The sequence below is a fragment of the Pistacia vera genome, unplaced genomic scaffold (assembly GCF_008641045.1).
Source record: "Pistacia vera cultivar Batoury unplaced genomic scaffold, PisVer_v2 Contig352, whole genome shotgun sequence".
Classification (NCBI taxonomy): Eukaryota; Viridiplantae; Streptophyta; class Magnoliopsida; order Sapindales; family Anacardiaceae; genus Pistacia; species Pistacia vera.
Window position 1 is genome coordinate 797,020 of NW_022196171.1, and position 22,957 is coordinate 819,976.

At 37.5% G+C, this 22,957-nt stretch overlaps 1 protein-coding gene and 1 pseudogene across 1 annotated transcript; one reads left to right on the top strand and one right to left on the bottom strand.

Moving 5' to 3' along the window:
- The first annotated feature begins 36 nt into the window (after positions 1-36).
- Positions 37-6,900, top strand: LOC116139592 (uncharacterized mitochondrial protein AtMg00810-like). The gene is made up of 2 exons (XM_031425262.1): positions 37-256; positions 5,837-6,900. The coding sequence occupies exons 1-2, from the start codon at positions 37-39 to the stop codon at positions 6,898-6,900; spliced, it is 1,284 nt and encodes a 427-aa protein (XP_031281122.1).
- An 11,242-nt stretch (positions 6,901-18,142) lies between these two features.
- On the bottom strand, positions 18,143-19,170 carry LOC116139605 (annotated as a pseudogene).
- Between the last annotated feature and the right edge of the window lie 3,787 nt (positions 19,171-22,957).

The following is a 22,957-nucleotide window of genomic DNA, read 5'->3' on the forward strand; positions in this document are numbered from 1 at the left end:
GATTTCTACACATACCTTAAAGTCAATCGATTCTAGATGTCGAATGTTACGGACTCGGGTTCTCCTCTCTACATTCATCCGTCGGACACCCCAGGTTCAACTCTGATTCCAGAACAACTTACTGGAACAGAAAATTATGGGATATGGAGTCGTGCGATGACAATCTCTCTAAGGGCGAAGAACAAATTGGGCTTTGTTGACGGATCTTGTGAGAAGTCAAAATTCAATGAGTCTTTGCATGTACAATGGGAACGCTGTAACTCCTTAGTTTTGGTATGGATTTTCAACACTGTGTCGAAGGAGATATTCAACAATATTGTGTACTCTACCAGTGCTCATCAGGTCTAGCAAGATCTTCAAGAACAATACAATAAAGTCAATGGTACGAGAGTGTTTGTTATTCACTGAGAGGTAGCTAATTTGGTACAAGGAACAAGTACAGTTGCAGTTTATTACAACAAATTGAAAACTCTGTGGGATGAACTGAGTTCATTGGTGAGTCTGTCGCCACTAGATAGTGAGTCAGCCAAGGCTTATTTGGCTCATCTCAACCAACAAAAGCTATTACAATTCCTCATGGGACTTAATGAATCATATGCCTTGGTGCGAAGTCAGATTTTGTTGATGGTTCTTCTACCATCAGTTAAACAGACTTATTCAATAGTGAGTCAAGATGAGAGTCAGAAGGTATTGACTGGATTCAATCATAATATTGAAGTTACTATAGCACTGTACTCACAAGGGAATCAAAGGAATCAACCTCAAAATTCGAAATACAAAGGGAAGAAACCCTACATAGAATGTGACTATTGTCATATTGCTGGGCATAAAAGGGATACTTGTTACAAATTGCATAGGGGGGGGGCTATCTTGCAGATTTCCAGTTTAAAAGGGAAGTCAGGATCGAAGGTCAAAGCTAAAGATATTGTTCTCTAGCATAGAAGGTTAGGCATGCATCTTTGCCAATTCTACAAACCTTACATCATGGGCTTAATGGACCACAAGTTTCATTGTGATGTTTGTCCCTTAGCTAACAAACTAGATTACCCTTTGCTTTAAGTGAAACAACAAACATCACATGTTTTTGAACTGCTGCATTTAGATGTTTGGGGCCCTTAGAGTTGCAACCAGGGTAATGCAAGGTTTTTTTTATGATTGTTGATGATTTTACTAGGACCACTTGGATCTTTCTTATGCAATAAATCTGATGTCTTTCAAACCTTAAAAAACTTTCTGCTTGTGCCAAAATCAATACAGTCAAACACCTAAAATAATTAGAACTGACAATGGATTGGAATTTTTCAACCAACAATGTCATGATTTATTGTCTAGCTAGGCATTGTACATCAAAGCACTTGTGTCTACACCCCACAGCAAAAGGAGTAGTAGAACGCAAGCTAGACACATTCTTAACATGGCTAGAGCCTTTAAGTTCAATCTCATATTCCAGATTACTTATAGGGCTATGCAGTCAAAGCTGCTGTCTATATTATTAATAGACTGCCTACCAAAGTTTTGAAGGTTTTCCCCTTTTGAAAAATTTTATGGTCACAAGCCTAAGTTAGAACATTTGAAAGTTTTTGGCTGTTTGGCATTGCTACAAATCTGCCTATCCAGGATAAGTTTGCTCCAAGATCCATTCCTTGTGTCTTTCTTGGCTATTCTTCACCAAGAAGGGCTATATACTATATAATTTGTACTCCAAACAGTATGTGTCAATCGAGATGTTATATTTCATGAGCACATTTTTCCTTTTCTTTTCATCAGTCCACTAAACCTCCCTTACCTTTCTTGAAACTTTCATGGAAGAAGAAGTAACTACATCCTCTGATTCAATTTTGCATACAAATCTACAAATGATCTTCATGAGACAGAACCAACTACACCTAGTTCTCCAGTTTCCATTTACACTCTGCGCCCCTAATATCCTTCCTTCTCACAATCACATTAGAAAGTCCAGTAGACCCACTAAACCCCCATTTGGACCACTGATTTTTGTGTGCCTACTTTATCCAAGTCAAATCAGACCCTCTAGTCACTATCCTGAAATTACATTGCTATACTAATCTTTCTTCTGCTACCAAAAGTGTATGTCCAGTATTTCTACTATCATTGAACCCACATCCTTTACCCAAGCATCCAAAGATCCCAATTGGTTAAAGCTATGCAACAGGAAATTCAAGCTTTGGAAAGAAATGGGACTTGGTCTCTAGTTCCCCTGCCTCCTGGTAAGAATCCAATAGGGTGTAAATGGGTGTATAAGCTAAGTTAATGCTGATGGGACTTGGGAAGGTATAAGGCCAGGTTAGTGGCAAAGGTTTATCAGCAGGCTAGAATGATTATGAGGAGACATATTTCTCCTGTAGTAAAGATGGTGACAGTGAGGGTAGTCTTAGCCATTGCATCCATGAAAGATTGGCCCCTTTTCATTTAGATGTTGATAATGCCTTCTTACAAGGAGATCTCAAGAGGAATATAAATGAATTTGCACAAGGTTTCTGTAACACCCCACTTGAAAGTGTAGCACTGTTTAAGGTATGGCCTAAAGGATTACTGAATTACCTAAATGAGTTTAATATTGTTATGTGTGTTGGTTGGTTGGTTGAGTTGATTGTTTGGGTTTGGTTGAGTGTGTACCATGGAATTGATCAAGACTTGCACGATTTGGAGTTGCAGTCGTCATCGGGGCAACGGAGAAGCTTCGCGCGGTGATGTTGGTTTTGTGTTGGGCGGTGTCGGTTTGGAATGTTTCGCCAGTGGTGACGGAGTTCTTCGCCGCTGCGACGGAGAGGAGAAAAGTTTCTTGAGTTTTAGAGAATTCTCCATAGGGGTAAAATGACCATTCTACCCCTAATTAGCAGGAAAAGTAGTGGGAGTAAAATATACAGAAATTTCATGGAGAATAGTGTAAAATGGGGGTGAGTTTGTAAAGAATTAAAGGATAAAGATGGAATTTTCAAGAAAGAGTAAGGGCAAAATGGGAAAGAGTGTATATTTAGAGCTAATAGGGTTAAGTTCCTAAACCCATCATTTTCAACATTTCCACCGCCTCTTCATCTCCCATTTTCTCTCAATTTCCTCACTCAATCTTCCAAGGGATTTGTAAGAGTTTGAGGTGGAATTTGACAAAGAAGTGATCCTGTAAGAAGAGGTAAGAATCCCTACTCTAGAGATGAGTTTTATTTATGTAAAGGTAAGTTCTTACTAGTTTATGCTTAGGAAATAAGAGAGAAGCTATGATCCAACAAGAGTAGAGAGCTTTAGTGGAGACTACTAAGATGAGGTAAGTAAATCCAACTCAAGCTAAAGTTTAAGAAATTCTTAAGTAGAGATTTATTTATGCATGTATATATGTGCTTATTGAGAAATTGAGTAGAGATGTATGTCATTTGTTGAGGAATTGAGTGAGAGGGTATTTATGTTATGTGTTGGATATTTCCTGGGAAGTGTTGATGTGTGATGAGTCTGAGATGAAGTTGGAGGAGATTGAGTAGATATTTTGGGAGTGTTCTTCTATGATAGGAACCATGTCCATAGAAGGGAGTTTCTTCCCATTTTGGATGGTTAAAAGAGAAGGAGAGTGGTATTTAGAGAAGAGTTTTTGTATGCACATGAGTTGCTTGATGAAATGCCTAAGTGAAATTGCCCTGTCACAGCCGTGACTTTCTAAGTGATTTGGGCATTTACGGATTGAACTGGGCTGAGACCAAAACATAAAAGTTGTAGCCCTATCTCTAAGCTTTAAAACGAGACCAAAACCGTAGCAATCCGAGGTTAAACGCAAGTATGCCATTTTAGTGTGACCTAGCAGAATGACTGTTTTGATGCAATATGATTTGGCATTTCAAAGTGCATTAATGAGTAGAACATACATATGTATTAATTGTGCATTCAGACGTAGCTTGAGAACGAATAGAGAAGTTGAGTATGAGAGCTACTTATGAGTACTAGAGTATAGAATTTTGAGTATAAGCTATACTAGAGTAATGGTTCGAGTGAGATAGAGTAGAGAATGTTGAGAATAGCAACTCTTAAGAGTAAAGAGCATGAGAACACTCTGATAGTAAAGAGAAAGAGAGTTGAGCACTAGTGAATAAAAGAGAGAAAAGTGCTACAGAAGAGGATAGAGCAAGTTGTGCGATAGGGAACCTGTGAGTGATGAGTAGAGTCACGAGAGTGGGTGCTTTTTGATCCCCAGCCGTGCCCGGGAAGATAAGGCCATGACCGTCACGTAGAGTGCAACATGAGGTTCCAGCCGTGCCTCCGGTAAGAAGGGGTCGTGACATTTGAGAGAGATAGAGAGAAAGCATGTACACTACAGGCCAAAGGTTCGAATCCATGCATGACCAAATCCGATCGGTAGAGAAATGAGTAGAAGTCACGTAGAGTGGTACGCCCAATCGTGCCTCCGGTCAGATGAGGTCGTGACATTCTAATGAGAAGAATGGGAAAGAACAGAAAGAGAAAAGAGTAAAGTCACGAAAAGGGGTTAAGTTCCGGCCGTGCCTCGGTCAAATGAGGTCGTGACATACACCAGAGGGTGTATAACAAAGATATGAAACAAAAACGAAAGAGAACAGAGATGAGAAAAGCTAAGAGTTAAGCTATATATGAGTACTAGCTTGGAAGGAGAAGAGGAAGATGAGCAACATGAGAAAGAATAAGAGAGAGACAATGAGTAGGGTTACAAGAGTAGGATGAGTACCCAGCCGTGCCTCCGATAAGTGAGACCGTAACTACATCAGAAAGTTAACAGAAAAAAAATATTAGAAGAGAGACAGAAAGAGAATCAGTAGAAGTCACATAGAGGAGAGAAGTCCGGCCGTGACTACGGTAAGACGGGGCCGTGCATTAAAGAGCGAGTTAGTATAAATGAATTATGAGAAATGAGAATGAGATAATAGAGAGAATTAAAGAATGAGAGAATGAGAAAGCTTGAGAAGAATGAGAAAGCTTGAGAAAGAATGAGATAGAAAGAGAGAGAAAGAGAAAGGATGAGAGATTTGAGTTAGCAAGAATAGAGAGTAAAAGAAAGAAACATGCAATCTTTTGCATTATTGCTGTACCTCTCATACATGCAGTACCATGAGTTCTTCCATGGTTAGTGAGTAGTAACAAGAATAAGAGAGAGAACCATGATTTTTCCTTCATGGTGAGATGACGAGAATAAGAGAGGAGAGAGAACCATGATTTCCCTTCATGGTGAGTATGATGAGAATAAGAGAGAACCATGATTGTCCTTCATGGTGAGTAAGAATAAGAGAGGAGAAAAGAGAATAAGAACAGAGAGAAAGAAAGAATAAAAAGAGCAGAACAGAGTAAAGGAGAATAAAAGTATTAGAAAGAAAGAGAGGATCAATGAGAAAAAGAAATAGAAGAAAGATAGAGTAAGGAAAGAACCAAGAGTGAGTTGGGGGACAGGTAGTAGAGGATTTATTACTGAGCAAGTGTTGTGCTCACCCCGTTGTTCTTCTCTGTTTTGCAAGAAATAAGAGCAACGGTCGGATGGACGTCGAGGAGCGAAGAGTATTGGCACCACTGTCCACCAGTCATGATATTTTGTATTAATTAGAAAGTTTTTAACACATAGTATTTTGTATTTGTCAAGAATTATATTTTATGAGTAAAGAAAAATTTGAGCCCACTATCTTTCATATGATATACATCTCTATATTTTACATAGTATGAACTATAAGAATAGTAGTTGAGAGCAAGTGTTACAGTTTCTCCAAGCAACCTGACAAGTCCTTAGTTTGTAAACTTCACAAGTCCTTATATGGCTTAAAACAAGCCTCCAGGGCCTGGAATACTAAGCTCACAAATGCCTTGTTGATAGGTGGTTTTCAACAATCCCCATCGGATCACTCCTTCTTTTTTAAGAAACATAATGGGCACATTGTTATCTTACTTGTGTATGTTGATGACTTGGTCCTCACTGGCAGTGACAGTTCCCTAATTCAAGCTACTAAGGATCTCTTACATTCTCATTTCAAGCTAAAGGACTTAGTCTCTCTTAGATATTTTTTAGGTTTTGAAGTTGCTCGATCCTCCAAAGGTATAAGTCTATGTCAAAGGAAATATGCTTTGGAATTGATAGCTGATTTAGGATTAGCTGCTGCCAAACCAGCTTTGGTTCCTCTTGATCCTCATCTAAACTTCACCAATGTTGAGTATGATGTGGCCTTTCCTGGCCAACAGGATCCAGCCTTAGTTGATCATTCGGTATATCAAAAATTGATTGGAAAATTGCTTTATTTGTGTCTCACCAGGCCTGATCTCAGTTTTGCAGTAAACCTCCTCAGCCAATTTATGCACAAACCTAAACAATCACATCTACATGCTGCCCTCAAGATAGTCAGATATGTGAAAGGGTCTCCAGGTTTGGGTTTATTTTTCCCAGCACATGGCTCCTTGCATCTTCAAGCATTTTGTGACTCTGATTGGGCTTCTTGCCTTATGACTCGTAAATCAGTGACTAGTTTCTGCATTTTCTTGGGAAATTCTTTGTTGTCCTGGAAATCTAAATGTCAAGTTACGGTTTCTAGATCATCCTCTGAAGCTGAATATCGTGCCATGGCATCCACAGTTTGTGAAATTATTTGGCTTACTCAGCTTCTGCATGACCTTGGTTTCTCACTACAGTTGCCCATTTCCCTTGGCTGTGACAATCAATCAGGCATTCACATTGCTTCCAATCCTATGTTCCATGAACGGACGAAGCACGTCGATATTGATTGCCACATCGTTCATACAAAGTTTAAAGAGGGTTTGGTGCATCCTGTCCATGTTCCAACACAAGAGCAGCCTACTGATTTGTTTACTAAGGCTGTTCCTCCTTCTCTTCATCGCCATTTATTGTCCAAGTTGGGGGTGCTTGATATTCATCACCCACCACCTTGAGGGGGGATCTAATCATATAATGAAACCGAGTGAACTTTTTATTGTGAAAGTGAAGCGATGAATGTGTTGAGAATGATGGGTTGTATTTATAGTAAAACAACCAGGCCTGTGAAGAGGAGAAGAGGAAGGTCATGGGAAGGTTCAATCTGCTGAGCTGTGGACAGTTGTAGGAATGAAAATAACTATAAAAAAAAAATAAAAAAAAATTGCATGTTTTTTTCAGGATAATGAAAAGAGTAAGACACGGCTTTGCTTTATGTATGCGGAGAAGGTGAAGTGATACATCTTTTGCCGACATTTTACAAGCACTTCTAGTACTAGGTCCACCTAGCCCACCCACCATCAAAAAGTCTATCCTAGGCGGAGAAAATTAAATTATAAACCTGACTGGATAATGTTACTATTTCAAACATTATATAATGATTACATTATATAATTATGGATGGGGTTTTGTAGTGTCACCTTGTAATTTTGAGATCCGTATATTTTCAAAAGTTATATTAACACCCCTATAACTATAATTGTCGGTCGCTGGTCAGATTTAGTGACTAACACTGCGAATATAGACTAATAGACCCCTTAAATATCACAAAGTGTGGAATGTTCTACAGCAATGGTGGCCAGATTTAACTGTAATTGTGACTTTGCAGTGAGATCTGACTATACTTATGGTCATATTACAACGTTGTCACTGAACTGGGTGATAAATAGTTGGTCACGCAGCTTCAATCAGAATCAGTTTGTCATAGCTTGATTGACATAATACCCTTTGAAATAGTCCAATTTTATCCTTTAAATGGTGAGTTTTCCCTAACATCGATAAACATAAGTGTGTAAGTGTTGTTTTCTGATATATATGGGTTTCATGAAACTAGTCAGCTTCTTTAAAAAAGCGAGCCTAGTGAATCAAATGTTTGACAACCGACTAAGTATACCAAAAGCAAAAAGATTTATCATTTCTTACACATGGTAACTCAAGGTTGGGTTGGCTCCAACACATACATTTTTTCATGAAATTTGATGAAATATGGAATGCTGAAGATATTTATGCTGGAATCGAGCAATTGTTGAGTTACAATTATTTAATTGATCATTGTAATATTTTGTTTATTGCATTTCCTTTACTGTATTATTTCATTACCTTTATTGTATTCAAAGCCAATGTATAAATTGGCTCATGTACTCGTTACAATATACAATATACAATTACAATTACAATTCTCTCTTGCTTGATATTCTTTGGTCTTTATTTCTGCCCTTTTATCAAGCTCTCTTTGTAGGCATTATTCGGCAGTCTTCTGCCCCTTTTGCCACCTTCAATCTCTAACTCTGACATGGTATCAGAGCTCAACCTTTGCTTCCGCTACAATCCTCTCTAAGCCATTGTTTCTCTAAACCTACAAAACAAGGCCATAAGATTAGTTTTTTTTTTTTTTTTTTTTTCCAAACATCACAGAATGGATTCAACCAAACACCAATGAACCAGACTCAGAATCCACAGCCACAAATGACGCCCACACAACCGAACTCCAACAGGCCCAAATCCCACACTGTCCAAATCATCCACCAGAGCCTAACAACAACCCCTTCATTTTCACCCTGGCCCATTTCCATTCAGGTTTATGGTCAAAACCCTAACCCGACGGGTCAAAATCCTTACTCGCCGGGTTATAATCCCTACCCGTTTTCCAAATCCTCCCAGCTGTAATAACTGCTTTATACTAGGTTACTCATAGAAATACATAAAGTAAAATGCTTTATATTAGCAAAAGTAAATGGGCCCGAAATTTCTTTTAATACATAAATCATTCTTTATACAAAGTAGGTATCATTTGTAAAAGTTATCAAAAACAGTGGACAATGTAGCTATTGCCCCTCGCTTGCCAATGCCCATCCGACCGCGTCCTCACCTAGATCCTGCAAACACAAAGATAACAACGGGGTGAGCACAAAATAATGCTCAGTAAGTAAATCCTCTACTCGTCTATCCCCGTAACTCTTTCTCTAATTCTTTCCTTACACTCTTCTCCTCTCATTTTTTTTCTTTTTCTATTCCTCTTTCACATACTCTCTTTTCTATTAACTTTCTGTTGTATGTCACACCCTCATCTTACCGGAGGCATGGCTGAGTGGAGATCACAAAGCACCCACCCACTCTTTGTGACTTCTACTCATTCTGTTCCTCTTTTCCTTCTCATATTTTCTCATTCTTTCAACTTGAATGTCACGGCCTCATCTACCGGAGGCACGGCCGGGTGGAGTTCACAAAGCCCACCAACCCACTCTTCGTGACTTCCGGGTGGAGTTCACAAAGCACTAACCCATTCTTAGATTTTTCTCATTCTCTTACTTTTAAGTAGCTCATTCACAAAGTTCTCTACTCTTTCTCAACCTAATTCTTAATGCACAATTAATGCATGGATGGTTCGTGCTTAAAGTTTCTACTTAATGCACTTATGAAATGCACAAATGCAATATTGCATCAAGATAGTCATTCTGCACAGGTCACACTCAAGAAGACATAACTTGAGTTATACACATCTGATTGATACGGTTTTGGTCTTGTTTTAACGCTTAGAGATAGGGCTACAACTTTTATGTTTTGGTTCCGTAAGATGCCCAAAATCACTTAGAAAGCACAACTGTGACAGGCAGTTTAGTAACATGTTTTCACTTAGACATTTCATCAAACATTAGTTGTCACAAACAAACCCTAATTCATTATCATTCTATTGATTTCTCAACCATCCAAAATGAGAGAAAACTCTCTTGTAGCATCACATACCTACATGCAAACCACTCCCAAAAAAATTTCTCCAATCTTCCAATTTCAACCCATCATCAAATCATCACATATACTTCTCATATTCAAATATATCCAACACATAAGCATAATACCTCATACATCTCATCTCAATTTCTCAATAATCACACATATGCATATTTAAAATAAATCTCTACTCACTTGAATTCTTAAATTTTAGCTTGAGTTGGATTTTGAGTGGAATTACTTACCTTGTGCTTGAGTAGTCTCTCCTAACACTCCTACTCTTGTTGTTCCAATCTTCTCTTAACCCTAAGCATAACTTCATAAGAACTCAACTTTTACACAAATAAATCATAGATAAAGATGAATCCTTACCTTTTGATGCCTTGAATCAAAACCCTGAAAATCTACTCAAAAGCCCTCAAATTCCTTGGAAAAGTGAATGAAATTTGAGAAAAAAAGGAGGAGGAGTGTGGGGGTGGTAGAACGAAATAAGGGTTTCAAACCCTTAACATTTAGTTTATAAACTCACTTTCCCATTTTGCCCTTACTCTTTCCTAAAATTCTATCTTTGTCCCTTAGTCAATTACCAAAATGCCTTCACTTTTATTGAATTCTCTATGATTTTCTATCTCTTTTCACTCCCCACAAAATCAACTAGTTTTGAGTGAAAAGACTATTTTACCCTTAATGCAAATTTAAGGCATTTTCTTCATATTCTCTTAAAATAATTCTAACAAAATTTAACTAAGGGCTATACAACATAATTTAAATCATGTAGCTCAATGTTGGGTGTTACACCAGCCTCCACAGGTCGACCGGAACCAGGGGATCCCCTTTTCTCGCTGGTTTCCGATGGCTCTGAACTTGTGCTCGTCAAACAGCCATTAACCGACTCACAAAATTATGCCACTTGGGCCAGAGATTTCCAACGAGCTCTGGTAACCAAAAATAAGGAAGGGTTCATCGATGGAACCCTTCCCCAACCCACTGAACCACATCTGATCCAACACTAGATCTGGTGCAATACCCTCGTTCGCGCCTGGATCAGCAACTCCCTGACCCATGAGATTGCTGCCGGCTTGCCTCAGATAGAAAATGCACATGAAATGTGGACAAACATCCGAGAGATGTACGGCCAACTCGATCTTGCAAAGATCTTTACTTTGCATAAAAATCTCCTTGAAATCAAACAACACAACCTACCAGTCATAGTATATTTCAATCGACTTTCGACGATTTGGAACGAGCTCGATGTTGTTGAAGAATCGATTGAAGGGCCCTCCACGATTCTTCACCAGATCCAGCACCTGAAAGATCAAAACAGGTTAGTAAATTTTTTGCTTGGTTTGAATGACTGTTTTTTGGCTTTTCGAACCCAGATGTTGGCTACGTCACTAGCATCATCTCTCCAACGCACCTACCAACTGGCCGTGCAAGACGAAAGCTAGAGATCGGCTTCGTCTAAAACCCAACCTAGCACTAAAGCTGCGGCTTTTGCGGTCCATCCCCAACGGCAGCAGACTAAGATGAAAAATGGAAATGAAAAGGGCGGCTAAGGCACACTGACAGGGAAAGCCACCTTTTATATGGAGGCATTAACAGCTCGGATCACTCCTCTTCATCCAATGGCTCACACTCAACTGGGCTTAATAATGGTTTGGGCTCAACTTTTGCTCCTAGCCCAAATCCTAGAAGCGTCCCAAATTTTGCAGTTGGCCCAAATCCGGGAAATAGCCCAATCCACTCCACCAATTTTAATTCCTCTCATGGGCCATTCAAGTCCAACAAAAATCGTTATTGCGATTTTTGCAAAAAGAGGAATCACACGAGAGACATGTGTTGGAAACTACATGGCCGCAACCAAATCAATGGTCTGGATCAGCCACTGCCAATCAAGTCAATACAATATCCTATGCAGGTACATCTTTTTGTTTTAATATCACCAAAGAAGATTTTTGGATAATTGATTAAGGGGCCAGTGACCACATCATTTGCAATCCCAAACATTTTTCCCACACATCCCCTATACCCTACACCTCAGTCCGCATGCCCAATGGTACACATGCACCAGCCACCCAATTAGGAACTGTTCATCTCAATCAAATTTAATCCTTCATAATGTCTTGTTTGTTCCTACTTTCCGTTTCAATCTCATCTCTGTTTCCAAACAATGTCAAGATAATGTTTGTGTCTCAAAATTTTTTCCTAACAAATGTGAATTTCAGGACCATTTGACTGGGAATCTGATGGGCTTGGGTAAAGTTCACCAATTGGATAGGTGCCTCTGATGCTACAAACTCACTGTCTTGTATTACTGAAAATAAAAGTTCCTTTAATACAAACATTAATAAAACTTCCTTTATTTTGCATCAACATCTGGGTCATAGTGCCTCTATTCCGTAACCTAATTGTCTAATTTGTCCTCTTGCAAAACAGTCCCGCATAAAATTTCCCAAACACACGCCTTCCACAACCCATAAATTTTCCTTAGTTCATATGGACATATGGGGTCCGTATCACACAGCCAATCACGATGGCTCCAGATATTTTCTTACCATCGTTGATGATTACTCTCGGGGCACCTGGGTTTTTACCTCATGCAATCTAAAACCCAGACACTCACTCACATCAGACATTTTTTATCCATGGTCAAACCCAATTTGAACTTTCCGTTCAACGAATTCGAACTGATAATGATAGGGATTTTTTCAACACTCAATGTTTGGACATTTTTTCCTCTCTTGGTATTATCCATGAAAGTTCTTGTGTCTATACCCCTCAACAGAATGGCCTCGTCGAATGGAAACATCGACATCTTTTAGAGGTCGTCCGTGCCCTGAAACACCAAGCCAACATTCCTACTACCTTTTAGGGCGAATGTGTGGTCACGGCCACCTATCTGATCAATAGGATGCTGAGTCGGGTTCTAGATGGCAAGACACCCTATAAAATTCTTTTTGGTCAACCGCCTACAGTTGATCACCTCCGAGTGTTTGGGTGTTTATGCTACTCTACAAATTTAATGGGGCATGATAAATTTTCTCCTCGGGCTATTTCCTGTGTTTTTATGGATTACCCAATGCATCAGAAAGGTTATCGACTATATGATATCACCTTAGGGAAATTTCTGGTTTCTAGGGATGTGATTTTTCATGAAGATTCTTTTCCTTTTTTAGACAGGTCCCCCTCTCATGAATCACCGTAGGCTACACCTTTTTTGGAAGATCATTCAGCAGCCGACCTATCTAGACACTATTATACCTTGCATCCCATTCCAGATATGGGACCCTCCACGTCGACCTCTGACCTAGTTTTCGCAAAGAAGCAGCTTTCTAGTCCATCTTCTACTCAATCTCTAGAAAACCAGCTTCCTAATCCACCTTCTCCGAATAATACTCCTATTGTTCCTGATCCTCCTCAGAGACGTTCCACAAGGGTCACTCACCTATTTGGACAAAAGATTATGTCTGTCCTACCATCCAGACTACCACAGGTACTACTTACCCTACTTTTAACTATGTTACTTATGATCGACTGTCTCCTGCCCACATGATTTGCATCAATCAGATTTCCGCCCAATAAGAGCCTTCTTGTTATTCTGAAGCTGTTCCCCATTTACATTGGCGTCAGGCCATGGCCGATGAACTCAATGCTCTCTCTCAAAACCATACCTGGGATCTTGTTCCTCATCCCTCTCACAGGAAACCTATTGGTTGCAAATGGGTTAACAAGATCAAGCACCATGCTGATGGATCCATTGAGTGTTGCAAGGCTCGTCTCCTTGCTAAAGGTTTTACCCAGAGATAAGGTTTTGATTACCAAGACACCTTTTCTCCCGTAGCCAAGCATGTCACTATTCAGACTTTCTTGTCCCTTGCTGCCATACGTGACTGGTCCCTACATCAAATGGACGTCCATAATGTCTTTCTTCACGGAGATCTTCATGAAGAAATTTATATGGACCTTCCTCCTGGACTTCATAGACAGGGGGAGAATATGGTATGTCATCTACACAAGTCCTTATATGGTTTGAAGCAAGCATCCCGTTACTGGAACGCAAAATTCACAAAGGCTCTAACAAACATGGGATTCTCTCAGTCCAAGCATGACTACTCTCTCTTCACATGGCACAAAGCTACCACTGTCATTGCTCTTATTATTTATGTTGATGATATTCTAATCACTGGGAACGATGAGAATGGCATTCGCAACTTAAAAGAGCATCTCAACAAACATTTCCGTATAAAAGATCTGGAGGAACCCAAGTATTTCTTGGGCATCTAAATTGCACGATCCCCGACAGGTATTTCTCTATGTCAAAGGAAGTATGTTTTAGAACTTGTGTCTGATTCTGGTTTATCAGCACGCAAACCCAGCATCATTCCTGTGGAACAAAACATCAAACTCACATCACAGCAATATGACCATGAGACAGCCTCCTCAGAAAATGACCCTCTGTTACAAGATCCATCTCCTTATCAGAGACTCGTAGGAAGACTCATCTATCTCACCATGACAAGGCCTGACATAAGTTATGCAGTCCATATACTAAGTCAATTCATGCATCAACCAAAACAATCTCACATGGACGCGGCGCTCAAGGTACTTAAGTATTTAAAAGGATGTCCTGGATTAGGACTTCTTTTACGTCGAGATGGGAATTTCGACATCACAGCATACTACGATTCAGATTGGGGTACCTGTCCTATGACTAGAAAGTCTCTTACAGGGTTTTGCATTAAAATTGGAGGATCCCTTATAACATGGAAAACAAAAAGGCAACCAACAATTTCACTGTCATCAGCTGAAGCAAAATATAGAGCAATGGAAAAAAAAACTTGTGAGATTGTCTGGATTCTTGGTTTAGTCAAAGATTTGGGAGTGAAGATAGGAAAACCAGTCACTTTATACTGCGATAACAAAGCTGCAAATGATATCGCGGCAAACCCAGTATTCCATGAAAGAACCAAACATATAGAAATTGACTGTCATTTCGTCAGGGAGAAAATTCAGGAAGGCATTATCAAGACTAGGCACATACGAACATCGAAACAACCAGCAGACATATTCACGAAGCCTTTATGTAGTCGTCAGCATTCTTCTTTATTACACAAGCCTGGAGTTTTCGACATCTACAAACCACCAGCTTGAGGGGGAGTGATAAAATATGGAATGCTGATGATATTTATGCTGGAATCAAGCAATTGTTGATTTACAGTTATTTAATTGATCATTGTAATATTTTGTTTATTGCATTTCCTTTACGGTATTATTTCATTACCTTTATTGTATGCAAAGCCACTGTATAAATTGGCTCATGTACTCGTTACAATATACAATATACAATATACAATTACAATTCTCTCTTGCTTGATATTCTTTGGTCTTCATTTCTGCCCTTTTATCAAGCTCTCTTTGTAGGCATTCTTTGGCAGTCTTCTGCCCCTTTTGCTACCTTCAATCTCTAACTCTGACAAAATTGTTAAATTATGGGTCATGTCAAAACTATGTAAACTATATTTTGATCCCAAAACTTGTATAATTTCTGAACATAAAGTAGCTTACCCTCTTGACTTTCTATTTTTCAAATAAATACTAACAAAATCTCCTGGAATTTAGTATGCTTGCGCATGTGCCAAACTTGGATCCTTTAGAAGATTATTAATAGAGTAAACAACTTTTACCCGCCCAAATATGTCTTAATGACATTTCTCACCCTCAAACTTTTAAAATACTACTTTTCCACCCAAAAATACATTTAATGACACTTTCTTACCGACCTCACCAATCACTAGTCGATTCTAGCATCGTTGCGACCCTACAACATCACTTTTCTCTTCCCCGATTATCACTCACAAAAACTCTTCAAACCTTACTCCCGCCAACCCACCCCGCCAATCACTGGCAATCGAGCAATTAGAGTTTGCATAGTCACCCCTCTCAAGTCAAATTTTGACTAATCACGACCACCGAAATCCAACATTCCACCACCAAAAGACTAACCAGCCTCCGTTCTTCAAAAACCCCAAAAGAATTGATTGAGTTTGCTCTTGGTTCGCCGCCGAATCGGAAAATGTATTTTTTGGGTAGAAAAGAGATACTTTAAAAGTTTGCGGGTGGGAAAGTGTCAGTAGACCATTATTTGGTTGGGAAAAAGTCGTTAACTTTTTATTAATAAACTAAAACATGAGCTCGTTTAGAAGTTTATTAATGTACAATTTTCTATTTTCATGTTATGTAATGTTAAAAGGATATTAATTAACATTCTAACTCTTATTTTTTTCCTTTTTTTTTTTTTTTCTATTTATTTGTTGCGTTATAATAGAGCACTTAAACGGTGCAAACAGTGTCAATTTTCTATCCAAATTGAGTGAGGTTTTATTGCGTTGTTGTATAGAGACTTTTCCAATAAAATTTCTTGTGTAGAAATCTGACTAATAAAGGGTATTTTCCATAGTGATTAATTTAACATGAAAAAGAAAGCTTAATAATTAATAATATAGATGGTCTATTTTAATGCCGCATCTCAATCAAAACATAATTATTTTCAATAACAAAATGTTTGTCATGTTTAATATTTTTAGTTGATTTATATTTGTCTTAATTCTATCATTTATTCGTCAAATTGCATTGTTTTGCACGTTGTTATAAGTTTTCGATGAGATCTTTAATATTATTCTAGAAAAAAAACTTATTCCCGTTTGAGAAAATTCTTTTTTCCAACTATAAAAGATCATAAAAGTCTTACAATATGAATGAAGGCTTAATTCAAACAGTAAAATTCTTAAGCAACCAATTTTTTATTTTTTATTTTTGGTCTTTTTCTTCTCTTATTCAAGTTTTAAAATGTTTATTGTAAAACTTCCTTCAAATGCAGTAACCCTAACAGGATCGGAAGAAAAATAGAGAAAAATTATGACATACCTCAATCTTTTACTGAATGAATATAAAATGATTTTACAAAATTATTTATACTACACTTGCTGTCCGCGTTGGCAATACATGTAAAAACAAATCTAATCCATCAATTGTTTTAGAAACAAACACAAGTACATATAATCTGGACCATTGAATCATCATCTTCTTCTTCAATAGAAAGAGAGAGAAACTCTAAGTCTTAGTATGCTTCAGTCCTTAATTTGCAGAGCGTAGGAAGAGTGCAGAGATATTTTGCTGAAACATGAAAACGCTATCGTTTGTGTTATGTGAATTAACAAGCCAAAACGCTGTCGTTTCTTCTTATTAGAACTAACGGACTTGGAACTTGGAACACTGTTAACTCTTTTTTTTTTTTTTTTTTTTGACACCGGAGCTCCTTGTTATCTTCAACATTTATTAAATTGTTAAACATAAACACTTACATGAATATAACATATAAGAATGCAAATCATACATTTATATTAAATCATAAAATTAATCAGTAAAGTCTGTTTGTTCATACCTGTAAAAATGGAAATATTCATGTTATTATAGATTTATTAAATGTTGATAATATAATGGGAATAATTAATTGCATATTTTGGATGACGACAAAAATTTTAAGAACATTATTTACTTGTTTTTGTTTTCCCTTTTTCTAGTAAGGAAATAAATATCTTCAATTGTTAACTCATATTACAGGATAGTAATTATGTTTAGTTTATATAATGGTTAATGAATTATAGGTAATTATTTAACCCTGTTATAGCTCATGATAAAAGTTGTTGAAAATGTTTTTTTTTTTTTTTTTCAAATTTTTTTTTTTTCATTTAAAAAAAATTAATAAGAAATTCTCTTGCTATAATTATGTGGTTGCAAAGGATATTAATTGAGCATTTTAAAATTGATTATGAATATAAATACAATAAGTGATTTTCTCTTAGTGCCTCTCATGGTTTTAATAATAATAAAATATTATTATTATTATTATTATTTATAATCGAGGTCCGGCCAATTTACGCGTTAGTTCAATTAATTTTAGACATTGAAACTTTCGATCAGATAAGAGTTATATTGATTACCTCTTATACAATGAGAAAGACTTAATTCAAGACATCTTAAGTAATACTCCAAAGCTTTTATCGAACACCTCGGCCACCTAGAGATAGTTCATGGTTTTTTTTTTTTTTTTATCATAGATAATGAATAAAATTGAACCAGTGTTTTTCTAAATTATAGCTTCGATGTGATAAAAGAAATAAAAACCAGCCCTGTTTCTGAGTTGGAGACAGTGAAGATGAAGTATTGTTCACTTCATAACTAGCATTAATGATAAGATTGTTTTAGATAGTGATGATGGATTTGGTTTGACATATTTAGAGTTGTTAACCCTTTTGACATTTCTACTAAAATAATGGCAACTTGGCATAATAGATTCTGCATATATCACATCTTAATGCTCTGTTTATAGAAATAGAAGAATTTGGGGATTGCCATGACAAAGAATTAAAATTGAACTATACAAAAACATGACAAAGAATTAATTGTCTAGCTCTAAGAGGTTTTGCTGCATTCTGCAGGGAGGCCCTGGGGAATCTCTTTGTGTCACTGCAATAATTGTATATCATGTAGTTCTTCTGAACCCACTTCAATCTCTCTTGACTTGTTGTATCAAGTTCTGTGGAGAGCCAGGCACCATTGCTGGACGAAGAAGAAGGTGAGTTTGAGTGCAAGAAGATTTTCCATTAGACCAAACACAAGCATCAGCTTGAAGTTTCTGTATGAAGCAGTGAAAGGAGCTTGAGGTCCAGTCAGTCTTCACAAGTCCACCTCTAGACCCCAGTCCATCAGATTCCAAGTGAAGAATATTCTCATGGCTGATTTGGGAATGGACACACCATTTGACTCTGAGTCTTTGACTCTCGTAGTGAGTGCCATGCCACAAGAGCTGAATTACAAAACCAAGAGATTAAGCAAAAAAAAAATAAACCTAGATTAATATTTAAGGTGGAGCAAAGAAATTAAATAGAATACTCACACATGCGCTGGGAATTCAGAGAGGAATATGGGTGAAAAATCACCAGTTGGGCGAACCAGAGATAGAATTGTGCTCTCTGTTTACCCTTCTGACTGAACCATGGTGTGAGGAATGTGAAGGCATCACCACTCAAATTTCCAAGAACTCGAAGTCTATCTCACCAGTAGACCTTTTGAGGAACAACTGCAATTTAAGTAATATCAGTAACCTAACGTAGATATATCGAATTCTAGAGAATATTTAATATAGTTTAGGACCTTACATAATAAGCAGTGACAGTGCCAGCAGAGTTTCCAGCGACAAGCTTGAGCTGCATATCAATCTTGCCAAATAAATACTCATTCCTGGACTGGAAGCCAGAGCCAGAGGCTTTATCAAGAGACAGAGTAAGAAGCTCTCCATTGTTGATCATCTTACCACGGCCATCTCCCCAAGTAATATCAAAATTTTCGTTCAAGCTACCGGCAGAAGCAACCATTAAAGAACCAAGAAGAAGAAGCAATTGCAGCATTGAAGCCAGAGAAAGATTTGAGTGAATTGAGCGAATAATGAAACTGAGTGAAGTGTTAAGTGAAAGGATGAATATGTGTTGAGCGTCATGGCTCATATTTATACTGAGACTTAGCTTGTGAAAGTAAGAAAAGGAAACTCCAGGGAAGGTCCAATCGGCTAAGCTGTGGACAGTTGGCTTGATGAAGAAAAGCGTAGTAATGATAAAAAAATAAGAGCTGTCTATATCGCACATTCGCACTAGCGAACACGATTCAAGCAAATTGCATGAGATTTTTTTCTTATTATTTTTAAGAAGTGATTGTTTGTGTTTGTTATGCAATTTGCGGTCACCAGCTAAGTCTTTGGATTTCCGACCACCACCATTAAAGACAGTATGAGACAAAAGCCTGTATTCAAGATTTGGAGCAGCCGATAAGGAAGCATCGTGACGGAATTTTATACGACATTTTTAATGGGAAAATAATTTTATTTTTAGTATAAAATGTTTTCCTTCCCAATGTATATATATTTCTAATGGGTGTTGTATATATTGGATTTATTGTTTCATCAAATTTCAAGAATGATGAAAAATCAATGGGAGATATTATGCTACTTCTTGATACGACATTAAGTTATGGATATGATAATTTAATAACATTTAGTAATATATCAAGTATTAAATTTAAAAAAAATTTCTCAAGTTTGGGTACTTGCTTTTTTTTTTTTTTTTTTAATTAAATCTGACTCCTGTTAACTAGTACAGTAAACATTAAATGATAAAATTTTACATATTTTTTTTTATGAAAAATTTTGGTTGAATATTTTCCTGTTTAATTCTCTAGGAGGATGATTGATTTATTGTTAGATTTCATTTCATGAACCTGCTTCTACCATTAGGACGAAAAATTAAGAAGAAATGGAGAAGAAATCCGAAGTCTAATGGCGGCCTTCAGTTTTACCTACTATTCTTTACCACTGCGTCAAGAAAAGGAAAATGTTGACCTAGTTTGCCAAACACAGCAGTCAAACTTTTAGCTCACCACCAATTTTAATTTCCTTCCAATATATATCTATCTTCTTCATTTTAATTCTAACCAAATTTTTGGTCAGTTGATAAATTACAATGGTTAGGCCTGGTTCAGGGTTGTTGTAGTTTAAAAAATAATTATTTATTTTTGCCTTTTAAATGATTATTAATAATATATTTATAAAAAAAAAAAAATTAAAGTAGTTCAGAGTTGCTACAATCAAAAGTAGTTAATAAGTATCAATATTATCCAAATGATTAAGTTTTTTTATTCTTTTTAATATAATTATTTAATAGTTTAATAAAAAATCTTTGAAAAATTGAAAATTTATCGACAGTGACAGTGGCAACTGCTTTCAATAACTGTTATGCCTGAAAATATAGGGCTGATGCAAGGCTCAGTCAGCATAAAAAGTCAGAGCTTAGGTAGGCCCGCAGCCAGCTAGAAGCAGCCATGTCGCGTGGTGACAGGAGCAGCACACTTCTGTCAGTAAAGTGGGTGAGCGCCAGACCAGCCAGAAGTTGTAGTGATTCCACGTGTCCAATCCCTACCCCAAATCTCGTAAATCACTCTAGAAGGTGGGCAATGTGACAAAAAGAAAGATTTGCACAGATAATCCCACCAATTCGCAGATTTAGTAATGATAACATTAATCTATCCCACTCTAAATAGAGAGCTCTCCTCTCATTTAAAGGATTGGCTACTCTCTCTAAAAAAGATACAGCATTCTCTCTCTTGTACAATCATTTGTAAGTCAGTCCGCTAACGCGACTTGACCTCTATCATTAATCCAAAAGTCAGTGGACGTAGGATTCGCTTCCTTAGAATCCGAATCACTTTAAACGTTATTTTCCATTGCATTTACTCTCATTTTTCACATTCACGTGTCTTCTAGGCCTGTTCAGCATTTCACACGTGCGTTTGGTTGGTGTCAAAATCACGCATCAACAATAACAAAAAATCCATGAATCCAACCAATATCCTCGTATTAAGTGAGCCAACTTGTTTACAAAAAAACAAAAAAAAGCTTTCAAATCCTTGAACAAGGCACTACATGCACATATATATGCCTATGTTTGCTTCCTGCTTGTTTCTTTATGCATTGAATCAAATATTTTATCTTTTTAATGGATTGACGGCCATAGACGTGGCTGTTAACGGCCATCGATCTGGTCGTCAACGGCCCAATCGACAGATCTGGCTGTCTGGCCATTTCCGGCTAGATATCTAGCCGAAAATGGTTATTGTGCGCCACTATGGCCTTCCGGCGACGACGGCGGCTGGCCACGACGGTGGTTACTGGCGGCAGGTAGCTGGGGGTGGTGGCTTGGGTGGGTTGTAATTTGTTTTGAATTAAGGGTAATTTTGTCCAAAAAATTAATTAATTGGGGTTGAAATAGTAAAAGTTATATTCATGTAAATAAATTTAAAAATAAGGGCATTATTGTCCTAAAATTTAATTAATAAGAGATAAAATTGTTACAAAAAAAGATAACCCTGATAATCTTATAATACCTAAGAAAATAGAGGTAATTAGATTACCTCAAATATTACCAATAATAACCACTATTGATATTTGAAGATTACCGGTATCTTATATTACTTGACAACCAAACATGGTAATCAAGTAATATAAGATCACTTAACCCTACTAATATCAAATACTTCCTAACCAAATGCCCCCTAAAGGTTAAGTGATTGTTTGATTGGGTTTTATGTGTTAACTAAAGCAATTTTATACTTAATGTAAACGCTCCTTTGATATATATANCTAGAATAAGAAGCCATGGATTGAGCTAAAGCCTTGATATTTTGTTGGAACTGATGAATAATGCAAAGGGTTTATATAGCAGGAAAAGTGGTAAAATTAATTAAACAATTGACCAAAGAAGGGAAACTTAAGTGCGTGTATTGAAGGATCCTGGCGGGTCTTGAAGTTGATGGAGAGGAAATTATGAGCTGTGGATAGCTGGCTCGCGCTATTAGATGAGATCATCATAAACTACAAAAAATAATTGATTAACAGATAAATAAAATGGACCATATAATGATGGTCTTAGTTCACCAAACACGTAAATATATTAACCAAATGAAATGAAAGGTGGAGCGAGCCGCCTCATTTGTCATGGTCACATTCACCAAATGAATTATGACTTACGAGTTGTTTTGTTTACTGCACATAAAGATAGAGATTATGGTTCGTTAATGAAGCTCTCTTTACAGATTGTTCACAGCTTACTGAGGCCAAAGTCTGCATCATCAACATTCTAGAACTTAAAAGAAAATGGGCACTCAATCATTATCCATGAAAGTGCTTGGCTCTTTCCTCTTGAGTTTGTATTTTTAAGCAGTGTTTTATAACCCGGCCCGGCCCGACCAGTTGAACAGGTTTAACTGGGACCTGAAAGCTTCAACGAGCCGGGTTTAACTTTTCTGATTCACCCAAAACCCTAAGATTTGGAAGGATGATCGGCGAACAATCGACGGCCGGAAGGTTGGGGCTTTTGAAGAGTAAGTGCCGGTGAATGCAATGGTGGTGATGGCGTTGATTTCCGGTGAATAAATCGATCGGAAATCGAACAAATATAGTAGCGGCAACAATGGGATTTTGTCGGCCATTAACGAGGTTAACGAGGGTGGGGTGATGTGGGTTTTGGTCGGGAGGAAGAAGGGAGTAATTCCTGGGTGATGGGGAGGGTTTTCAACACCAACGTCAATGAGATTTGGCCTAGAATGCCAACACCGATGTCGGTGAGATCTGGCCGAAATCAAACCTATTTCGACCAGATCTTGAGTAGATTTTAATGGAAA